A 12,023-nucleotide genomic window follows, 5' to 3' on the forward strand; every position below is an offset into this window, starting at 1 on the left:
TAATTTGATGGAGGAATAACTTGGATTGATTTTCTGTGTTCCAGGAACTGGGTTGCTGGAGACCAACGTGTGTTGGTCATGGATTTCATATGAAGTGAAGCCTAACTATCCAGTGAGAAGGATATGGACATTTTCTCCCGTCTGTATGGGCAGGCGTTCTAGCAAGATTGCTGGAAGAAAGGTATGCCACCAGTTTAAACATATCACTTTCCATGCATGAACTCTTCTAGCTAACTGAAGGATGAAGAGCATAAAACTGGGTGTCTTTCTTAATATTATTCTTAATTGATTAAACCCATTAATGGCTGGTATACTCACATCAGGAACGGTTGGTGTGCGCGCATGAACGACCCTGCTTTTCTCCTAGGGGTTTTCCTATTATATATGCGTTTTGTACCACCCGGCATTGTTTTACTTATTAGACGCAGTAGTTGGATAGCGTGTTTTCATTTACCAGCAAGAAGAGGGTCTTCTATACCAGAGGATGCTTTGTGAAAAATTTGGAGAGCTACTGTTAACCTCTTCTTGCATAAAGGGAAGTATATTAAAGGAATTGAATGCTTGTTCTTGTTTATGCCTCTAAGAATGACCTAACTTTGTGCAGTGATCGATTGACCGAAGGAAAGACAATACAAATAAAAAGTTTTTTAGCTTGTCTTAATTGGCTATTCAATTTATCATACAGTTTAAAGAAATCTCACAACTCTGATGGGCACCCTCCCTGGTCCATCCTCCAACCCAAACATTATTACTTTCAAATGGATTTATTAATCTTCAATGGTGTTATCATTTTAATTTCATTTGTCAAAATTCTATGGTTCTGGAACCTATTCACAACTCACATAATTAAGACTTCATTATGAAGTTCATGGTTCCCTAAAACTGGAACTGACTGTTATTTTGTATTCTTTCAAATTACTCTTTCCATGAAGTGGAATTGCAAGTGGTCATAGTGTGCTGTGCATCATTAAGGTTGTTTTTTTTTTCTATAAATTTTCAGAAAATTAGTCACCCTAATTCTTTAAATTAGCTAAAATTAATTGGATACTAGAGTATAATTGATGTAGCTATATATTTGCAGTTTTCACTAGTTTTAAAAGAATAGGAGTTGAACCTATGAGTCTTTAAATTTAAAATACAGTTCAATTTGATTTTCATACTCAGTAATGTATGAAGCAAAATGCATTTTCCCTTTGTATTTAAAACAAAGAAAAGTTCTAGCAGAGAAAAAGGATGATGAGAAACAAAAGCAGCTTTCGGAGGAGGAAAGACCAAAAAGGATAGAGGCAAAGGAATAAAGAAGAAGAAGAGGAAGGAAGAGGGAAGGAGAGAGATGAGAAAAAAGGCTCCAAAAATCTGTAGCTGGCGGCGTCTAAGTTGCTATTTATACTTAGGGCGACTGCTTATAATAAAAAAAGAAAAGAAAATGACTGAAATACCTCTGCAGCAATATACTAACATATTACAACAACTTTCTTCCCAAACAAATATGTATTGTTGGCTCATCTTCATCAAAATGTGTTGCTTCCTAGATGTTTCTTTCTGTTACTTTTTTGGCAGGTGCTTGTAAATTTGTAAATCTGTATTGCTTTCTCATGTCTAATGCAGGAGGCTCAAGATGCAAAGAAGGCAAAACGTTATGGAAAAATTGGGAAGGAAATTGTATCTGCGTAAGTTGCTTTAACCACTAATGAAGTGAAAGCCTGAAACCACGGGGCAATGGCTCAGTCCATGTTAAATCAAGTTCTGACTTGTTGTGTTAATTTATTTTGGATAAACATCTACTATGTGTAGTGACTTTAACATAGTTATCGAGGCTATATGATGTAGGACCAGCTCAGTTATAGTCCTTGGAGAATGTTGAATGGTCTTTTTGGTCAGAGTTTTATTGATGTTGATGGTTGTAATGGCTTCTTGAAGGAATAAGAGAGAAAATAAGGAGAGAAAGAAGAGAGAAAATACCTGGAATCACTCACAGGGTGCCTAGAATCACTCTAGGGCATGGGAATCACTCACCATAGCTAGCATAAGCTGGAGAAAACTCAATATAATTCATTGCCTTTGTGTAAAACGTCCACACATATTTATAGACTCTAAACTCATAATAATCCTAGGAGTCAAACCGTTAGACTCACAGTAGTCTTAGGAGTCAAACTGTTAGACTCAATAATCCTAGTAGGACTCAAACTAAGCTGTCATGTCCTACTTCAATTCAAAGAAGACTTAATAACTCTAATCTTACTTATGCAATGACTCTAAAATTTTAAACATAAACAAACTATAACTAGACAAATTAAACCCTATCATTGGACCCTACAGAAAAATTATAAAATGGCAAAAATACCCTTGGTGTTTAATTCAGCCCAAATCCCAAGTACCACCACTATGCCATATCAGGACCTGTTGTAAGGCCTTATTCTTTCTAGAATAAGTTTTCAAGGGTGCTGATTGATTCTTATCATCCCTTCCTGGGTTGAAGGATCTGGGTTAAGACGATGAAAGTCTTTAGCAGTGATCCAAGAACTCTCAGACATAGGCTTGCCTTTCCACTTGACAAGGAATTTCTGATATCCTCTTTTAGTAGTAGGTATTATTTGCTCCTCTAAAGCATCCTTTGGAATGTCATTTGGAGTTGCAATAGTTGGTAATTTAGGTATAGGAGCCTTAAAGAATCCACATGTCCATGGTAAGGAGTCAAGTCCTCAACATTGAAGATAGGACTAATTCCCATGTCATTTGGCAACTCTAGAACATAGGTGTTAGAACTTATCTTCTTGATGATTTTGTAAGGACCGACACTCTTTGAGTAGAGCTTTTTGTACACACCTTTAGGAAGACGTTTTGGTCGTATACGTACCATAACCATGTCTCCCTCTTGATAATTTGCCAACCGTCGATGAATATCAGCTCTAGCCTTGTATAAATCATTGCTGAATGCAATTTTTCTCTTAACACCATAATGTATCTCTCTTATGTGCCTAACAAATGCTTCTACTTCAATGCTAGTACGTGTATCTAGTGGTAAGGTAACTAAGTCAATTGGTCACTTAGGCTGAATACATATACCAGTCATCACTTCAAATGGACTTCTTCTTGTGGATCTATTTACTGAGCTATTATAAGTAAATTCAACTATTGGAAGCACTAGATCCCATCTAGAAGTATGATCACTAACTAGACATCGTAAAAGATCTCCCAAGCTTCTATTTACTACTTCAATCTAACTACCTGTTTGGGGATGAAACTATGTAGAGAATTTCAGCTGAGTATTGAGTAGTTTCCAAAGTGTCTTCCAAAAATAGCTCATAAACTTGATGTCTCGATCTGATACAATAGTAGAAGGTACTCCATGAAGTCGAACAACTTCTTTGAAAAATATAGTAGCAATAGTGAAGTATCATATGTTTTGTTGCAAGGTAAGAAATGAGCCATCTTGGAGAAACAATCCACCACAACATAGATTGTATCATGACCCCTAGCAGTCTTGGGCAATCCAAGGACAAAATCCATGGATAGATCTTGCCATGGTTCATGAGGAATAGGTAGGGGTGTATATAACCCAGTGTTCTTCTTTCGTCCTTTGGCAAGTTGGCATGTCCTGCATTGCTTTATTATACGAGCAACATCATTCTTCAAACTAGGCCAATAAAACCTATCTTCCACCATAGCAACGATCTTATCTCTACCAAAATGACTTGCTACACCTCCAATATGTAACTCCCAAATAACAAAGTCCCATAAAGAGACATTTGATACACATAAGGGGGTATCATAAAACAAATAACCATTATGTAGTGAAAAGGAAGGATGCTCATCTTGCTTCCCAACTTGTAAGTCAGTATTGATGATGCTGAAATCCTTACAACCAGCATAGTCTTGCTTTAGTTGATCAAAAGCAATGACTTGGACATTCATGGAATGAAGTATGTAAGCCATTTGACTTAGCGCATCTGCCACTTTATTCTCATTTCCAGCTTGGTGCTTAAGAACAATGGTGTATTCTTATAGGAATAAAACCTACTTCCCATGCCTATAGTTTAATTTCTTTTGGGAATTCAAGTACTTTAAAGCTTCATGATCTGAATAGAGCACAAACTCCTTGAATATTAAGTAGTGTCACCAATGTCGTAGAACTTGCACTACTGCATATAACTCCTTGTTGTAAGTTGAATATTTCTGCTTGGCTTCATTTAGCTTCTCACTATGAAATGCAATGGGATGGCCTTCTTGCATGAGAACTCCTCCAATTCCTACACCGGATGCATCACTTGCCACTTCAAAGACTTTAGAGAAGTCTGGAAGTTGTAAAATAGGTGCCTCTGTCATTTTCTTCTTCATAGTCTCAAGTGCCTTTGTTGCTGCCTTGGCCCAATTAAATTCACCTATTTTCATTGCATCAGTAATTAGAGCCATGATAGTGCTGAACCCCTTAATAAATCTTCTATAAAAAGTTGCTAGGCCGTTGAAGCTTCTAACCTCTTGAAGATTGGTAGGGAGGGGCCATTCTAAGATAGACTTTACTTTCTTGGGATTAACGCTTATGCCTTCAGCAGAAACAACAAACCCCAAAAATATAACTTTGGGTGACATGAAAGAGCATTTCTTTAAGTTGATGTAGAGTTTCTCTTGGCGTAAAACTCTCATCACTTGACGTAGATGATCAATATGCTCTTCTAGACTATGGCTATATATAAGGATATCATCAAAATAAACAACTAGGAAATGACCAATCAAGGATCAAAGTACCTGGGTCATCATCCTTGTTTGCTGGAATACAGCAGCCGAAGAAGAAGAAGAAGAAGAAGAAGAGAAGAAGATTTGAGAAAGGCGGCCTACTCTCTTCAACCAGCCCTACAATCTTATATAGATGATTATAAAATAATATTACATGAATGGACTAGAATGCCCTTGATTAGTGATGGGACACCTAGACAAATAAAACAAATAAAACATTAAACAAGTTTAGGCCCAATAACTAAGAACTTAAGACACAAATATGACTAACATAAACACTAAAATAGCCGAACCAACACTCCCCCTCAAGCTAAGCATGGATGTCAGTCATGTTTAGCTTGCCAAGTAAGTCTGAGAACTTTGTTGAAGCTAGTCCTTTAGTTAACACATCTGCAATCTGCATCTCGGAAGGGGTATAAGGAATGCAGAGTTCTCCTGAGACAATTCTTTCTCTAACGAAGTGTCGGTCAATCTCAATGTGCTTCGTCCTATCATGTTGCACTGGGTTATTTGCAATGTTGATGGCAGCCTTGTTGTCACAATACAGCCTGAGAGGACACTCGACCTTTATCCCGAGCTCACCAAGAAGGGTCCTAAGCCACAACAGTTCAGCAACACCATGAGCCATAGCTCGATATTCAGCCTTTGCACTTGATCTAGCAACCACATTCTTCTTTTTACTTCGCCATGTATCCAGATTTCCTCCAACAAACGTGCAATACCCAGAAGTAGACTTCCTGTCTCCAACAGAGCCAGCCCAATCTGCATCAGTATATGCTTTAATTTCAATTTTATTGTGTTTTTTGAACAAAATTCCTTTTCCTGGGCAAGTCTTCAAGTACCTAAGAATTCTTTCCATTGCTCACATATGAGGAATCTTTGGAGAGTGCATGAACTGGCTGACAACATGTACAACATAAGCAATATCTGGTCGAGCGAGAGACATATATCAACTTCCCTACCAGTTTTTGGTATCTTTCTTTATCAAGGTAGTCCTCTCCAACTGATTCCTATAGACCATGGTTCTGTTCTATTGGAGTATCTGCTGGTCTACACCCCATCATACCTGTCTCCCCTAGAAGGTCAAGGACATACTTCCGCTGACATATATAGATGCCCTCTTGTGACCTAGCAACTTCAATTCCAAGGAAGTATCTCAGATGACCCAAGTCTTTGATCTCAAACTCAGAAGTCAAGAACTCCTTTAATCTTTTTATCTCTTTTAGATCATCCCCTATAATCACCATATCATCCACATAGACGATTAGTACTGTAAGTCGGCTATTTTGTTTCTTTATGAACAAAGTATGATCTGCACCACTTTGAGTGTATCCCACTCTCTTCATGGCTCCACAAAGTCTCTCAAACCAAGCCCGAGGAGACTGTTTAAGGCCATATAATGCTTTCCTCAGTTTACATACTTTCCCATCAAAGCCATAACCTGGTGGAGGATCCATGAATATCTCTTCACGTAGATCACCATTTAGAAAAGCGTTTTTCACATCCAACTGATGTAGCTCCCATGAGAAATTTGCAGCTAATGACAATAAGACCCGGATTGTGTTGAGCTTCGCGACTGGAGCAAAGGTCTCTTTGTAGTCAATCCCTTCCTTTTGAGTAAACCCCTTTGCCACAAATCTGGCCTTGTATCTTTCAATGGACCCATCCTCCCTATGCTTTATAGTGAACACCCACTTGCATCCTACAATGCTCTTCCCTTCTGGTAGATCCACTAATTCCCAAGTCCTTGCTTTCATTAAGGCTTTTATTTCTTCATTCATAGCCTCTTTCCATCTTGGATCAGACACTGCCTTTGAGTACCTAGTAGGAACATGCACAAAGGAGAGAGCGGACACAAAGGAATAATAACAAGGAGATAAACATGAGTAAGAAACAAATTCAGCAATGGGGTGTCGGATAGTACAAGAACGAGTAGACTTACGAAGAGTAATGGGGAGATCCAAATAAGAAGTATGAGTAATAGGATTACCTGGAGTTGTTGAGGCAGATTGATCCGAGTCCGATTGATTGCTGCCATGAGTTAGAGGGTCTTTTTTCCTTCTGTTGTAGGTGATTCTTATATCTTTCTGTTGCTTACTGGTGTCCTCAGTAACATCTGCAGCATCAAGAGTGGTAAAAGGTGCAATGGGAGCCTCACTAGGTTCACCCGGGATGCTACAACTAGGAGGATCAGGAGGAGAGGATGGAAGGCCCGATGCAGAAAGAGGCACAAAAAAGGAGGGGGAAGAAGAATCCTCTTCCATCCCACTAGTCTCCCCCTGAAGAGGATTCTTGGAAGAATGAAAATAGGAGTGAGACTCAAAAAATATCACATCTTTTGTCACGTATTTCTTCTTGGTGACGGGATCATAACACTTGTAACCTTTCTGTGTAGGAGAGTACCCTAGAAAGATTCCTTTCGTAGCCCTAGGATCCAACTTGGTCTTCTTTGGATCCTTTACATGTATAAAACACACACAACCAAAGACTCTAGGTGGAAGAGGAAAATCTGGAAGATTAGGGCAGAGGACAGAGAAAGGAGTTTTCATACCCAACACCTTGGATGGCATCCGATTTATCAGATATGATGCGGTAAGGACTGCTTGAGACCAGTAGTGCTTGGGAACCTTGTGCTGAAATAATAAAGCTCGAGCGGTCTCCAATAAGTGTCTATTTTTGCACTCAGCAACCCCATTCTGTTGAGGGGTACTAGCACAAGATGACTGATGTATCATGCCAACATCCTCCATGAATAGGTTCAAGGATCTTTCAAAATATTCCGCAACATTGTCTGAACGGAATTGCTTAATCTTCTTGTCAAATTAAGTTTCAATCATTTTACAAAATGCCATGGTTATCCGTGGCACTTCATCACGTCCTTTTAACAAGTAGATCCATGTGCATCGTGAGTAGTGATCAATAAAACTGATAAAATAACGAAAACCATCCACAGAAACAAGGGGTGAAGGGTCCCAAACATCAGAATGGACCAAATAAAAAGGAACTTGAATTTCATTACTAGAAAGTGGATAAAGAGTTCTACATTGTTTTGACAACTGACACACTTCTCAAACTAAACTTTGACTTGAAATACCCTTGAATAATTCAGGAAACAACCCTTGCAATGATGAGAAAGGTAAATGACCTAGTCTAGCATGCCACAAGTGTAACCTAGCTATTGACTCCTCATTATTCTGACTACTGGTAGCAGATGATTGTAAGGCTGAACTTATGTCTGCATCAAAATAGTAGAGACCTCCACACTCATGACCGCTCCCAATCGTTCTCTTCGTCAATCTGTCTTGAAAGACACAATGAGTAGGAAAGAAAGTTATGCTACAATTTAAATTCTTGGTAAGCTTCGAAACAGATAAGAGATTGGAAGTAAGATTGGGAACATGTAGAACTGATTTAAGAGAGGGGTTTTTGCTTAGGTCAACTCCTCCTTTCCCAAAGATGGTGGAGAGGGAACTGTCAACAACTCTCATCTTATCTTGGCCAGGCATCAATTGGTAAGAAGAAAATAAAGAGGACATGTGTGTCATGTGGTCAGTTGCACCGGAATCAATAATCCAAGAAGTAGAGTCTATAGAACTTGTTGTGCTATAAGCAGAGACAATACCTGATCTGGCAAGAGAGGTGGAAGCAAGGGAATTAGTCCTTAGACGGGTTAAGGCCCGGCTAAGGACCTCTACTTCATCAGTAGTGAAGCCCAAGGATCCGGATGTGGAGGAATTAGTAGTTTGTCCCATGGGAGAAGATGCAACTGTGGATGTGTTCTTCGAGCCATCACCACTGTGACTAGTGACATGATTCCCACTTGCTGTTTGATTCTTCTGGGGCTTCTTGTCTTTCCTTAATGCAGCTGGTTTTAGATGAGGATAAAGAACCCAACAAGTCTCTTTTACATGCCTTTCACCACCACAATGAGAGCACTTAAGATGCCTCTTGTCTGAATGTTTGCTCCCCTTTTGGTTTGAAGAAATCATGGCTGAATGTTCAACAGGCTGTTCGACTGGCTGTGTTTGAGTGTCAACTTGCATCTCTTTCCTCCTAACCTCTTCATTCCTTACTAGATAATAGACATGATGTAAATCTGGCATTTCATCCATTCCCAAAATTTGAGACCTTATGCTCTCAAACATTGGGTCTAAGCCAGCCAAGAACTTAAAGGCTCTACCCTCTTCAATTTGTTTATCATGCCTCTCCTTGTCTTTTGCATTCTCCCAATCAAGAATAAGATGATGATCAAGTTCTTCCCATAGTCCTTCTAGGGTTGCAAAATACGTGACAACTGTCATATCTCATTGTCTCAATGCAGCAATGTCTTGGTTCAGCCTATAAATTCTGGCATTGTTCATTCTCTGTCCATAAGTTTTAGAGACTTTCTCCCAAATCTTAGCAGCAGTAGGAAAGTGTTGAACAGTCCTGACCACTCTTGAAGTCATCGAAGCAAGCAGCCAGGACATAACAGTAGCATTTTCCTTACGCCATACTGCATACTCTGCACTACCCACTACAGGTTCCTTCTTCTGTCCATCTAGATAACCCGTAAGTTCCCGAGAAGTAATGAAGAGCATGGCTGAAACAGACCATTCTCTGAAATTATATTCATCCAAAAATACACTGGTGATCTGCAAGCTGTGCAGATTTGGATTTTCCAGATTAGGAGACCTCCCACCAGTTCTATGATCCGTAGAAGACACTTCTCCCGATATTGAAGACATCTCCTTCCTCTTACAGTGATCACAATTGAAAACTCAGTACAAAGAACACTATTTCAGACTTACCGAAGCTGTTGCAGGTCTGAGAACCCCTTATAACAGGTCTGAAACCAAGGACAATCCACCTCTGTACTGTGCTGAACTCTTCTGGACTAGACTGGGCTTTGACTTCTGCTGTAGTAGACTGTGATCACCCGTACAATCTGTACCAGGACTGTCGAAGTCAGTCCTTCCACCTAGATCTGTTCCACACAGATCTCTCTTAGCAGCCGAATGGCTACTACCTGCTGCAAGGTGTCTAGTAGGGCATCGATTTCTGGAACAAACTCCCCTTGGGCCCTACAACCAAGGGAAACCCTAGAGACAGACCTTGCTGTGTTCTATGGTCAGCCCTAGGGTTTCTTCACAGCGACCAAGATAGGAGAGAGAGAGAGGAAAAAGAAAGGAATAGGGAAGAGCAGAAAAAGTGGCGGCTGTAATCAGATAGACGGATTAGTGCTCTAATACCATGTTTGCTGGAATACAGCAGCCGAAGAAGAAGAAGAAGAAGAGAAGAAGATTTGAGAAAGGCGGCCTACTCTCTTCAGCCAGCCCTACAATCTTATATAGATGATTATAAAATAATATTACATGAATGGACTAGAATGCCCCTGATTAGTGATGGGACACCTAGACAAATAAAACATTAAACAAGTTTAGGCCCAATAACTAAGGCCCAATAACTAAGAACTTAAGACACAAATATGACTAATATAAACACTAAAAACAGCCGAACCAACAATCCTCATGAAAGTACTAGGGGCATTGGCTAGTCCAAATGGCATAACTAACCACTCTTATAAGCCATCTTTTGTCTTAAATGCTGTCTTCCACTCATCACCATGCCTAATCTGTATTTGATGATAGGCACTCCTTAGATTGATCTTAGAAAAAATGGTTGCTCCAGTCATCATATCAAACATGTCATCAAGCCTAGGAATTGGGAACCTATACTTGATAGTAATCTTGTTGATTGCTCTACTATCAATGCACATACGCCAAGAACCATCTTTCTTTGGAGTGAGAAGAGCTGGAACAACACATGGACTAAGGCTTTCCCTAATAAAACCTTTCTTTAGGAGGTCATCAACTTGTCGTTTAAGTTCAACTTGCTCTATAGGATTCATACGGTAAGCTGGTAAGTTGCGCAATTGTGACCCTAGCTACAAGTCAATAGCACGTTGAATGTCTCTCATGGGAGGTAACTCATTAGGTAGCTCTTCTGGTGCTAAATTTGAAAACTCATCCAACACTTGGACCACTTCTTTAGGCATTTCAGTAGGTGGAACAACATCTGGTTGCTTTACCTCCTTGGATATTCAACATATACAACTCCTATCTCCTTGCTTTCTACTTCAAACTCTTTTTGGAGAGCAAATGCAATGGTTTTTTCTTAGATTCAGCAACGGGCCCTTGGGCTGTAGTCTCCTTTTGAGGTGGTTTGGCATGCCTTTTAATAACTTCCGGTGACATTGGCTTCATGATAATTCACTTCCTATTAAATAGGAAGTGATAGGTGTTCTCCCTTCCACAATGGTAGATATCCCTATCATACAATCAAGGCCTTCTAAGCAATATGTGTGCAACATTCATAGGAACAATGACACCACATAGAATCAGAATAACTACCTTAAGAAATAGTAACAAGGGCTCATTTAGTTATTGGAATTGTTGTCTTATCAATCCAAGCAATCTTGTATGGTTGTGGTGTCAACTTTAGCCGATCCACAGTGACTTCAGAAATCACATTCATACTACTGCCATCATCTACGATAAGCTTATAGTACTTGTCTCCACTCTTTACTATAGTTTGAAATATTGCTGTATGAAGCCAATCTTCCTTGGTTTCTTCCTTTGGGGATGCAAGAATACGGCGAACTACATCAACATAGTTGCTGTCTTAATCTAAAGCATCATCAGCAGTGAAGGAATAATCCTCTTCTTCAGCTAAGTCATCACTTGGGTCACCTACCACTTCAATGCCTTCTTCATAAATGATATTAAGGCTTTTGGTAGGACATTGGTAAGCCATATGACCCTTTCCTCGACATCTAAAGCAACTAGTATCGGGTTTTTTTTTTTGATAGGAAATGATAACTTTCATTAGGTAAAACCATAAGAAACAACTGTCACCTTCCAAAGTAAAAGGTGACCCACAACACTGCACAAAACAAAAACTCCTGATTCACCCCTTGTTTTGCTAGGTAGTCAGCTAAAGCATTTGCTGACCTCCTAGACCAATACACTTTTGCATCCAGCTCCCTTGTGAGGCTTAATAATTCCCTTACCTGTTGTCTAAGGGATCACGTTCCCAAATTGTTTGATTGCAGCCAACCTACTACTAATTTTGAATCCCCCTCTACTTCCAACTGTTGGAAACCCAATTGCTTGGCCTATCTGAGCCCTTGGAGAACGCCAAAACTTCAGCTCTAAGCGAGTCCCCCAAACCTACTGGGCCAGAATACAGAGCTAGGATTTTTCCTTCCGCATCTCTAAATACACCCCCTATTCCAGAAGCTCCGGGGT

General features: G+C 39.7%; 1 protein-coding gene across 2 annotated transcripts in view; it reads left to right on the plus strand.

The window, feature by feature from the left end:
• Window positions 1-12,023, plus strand: part of LOC104592093 (YebC-like protein) — a 37,433-nt gene that overhangs the window by 380 nt on the left and 25,030 nt on the right. For both annotated transcript variants that reach the window (XR_016079631.1, XM_010251275.2), the window contains exons 2-3: window positions 45-181; window positions 1,609-1,670. Coding sequence is in view for 1 of the 2 variants with exons in the window: in XM_010251275.2 (XP_010249577.1) it covers window positions 45-181; window positions 1,609-1,670 (199 nt within the window). In the remaining variant the exon portion in view is untranslated. The remainder of the gene's footprint in view (window positions 1-44; window positions 182-1,608; window positions 1,671-12,023) is intronic.

The sequence above is a fragment of the Nelumbo nucifera genome, chromosome 8 (assembly GCF_055504915.1).
Source record: "Nelumbo nucifera cultivar China Antique chromosome 8, China Antique-T2T, whole genome shotgun sequence".
NCBI lineage: Eukaryota > Viridiplantae > Streptophyta > Magnoliopsida > Proteales > Nelumbonaceae > Nelumbo > Nelumbo nucifera.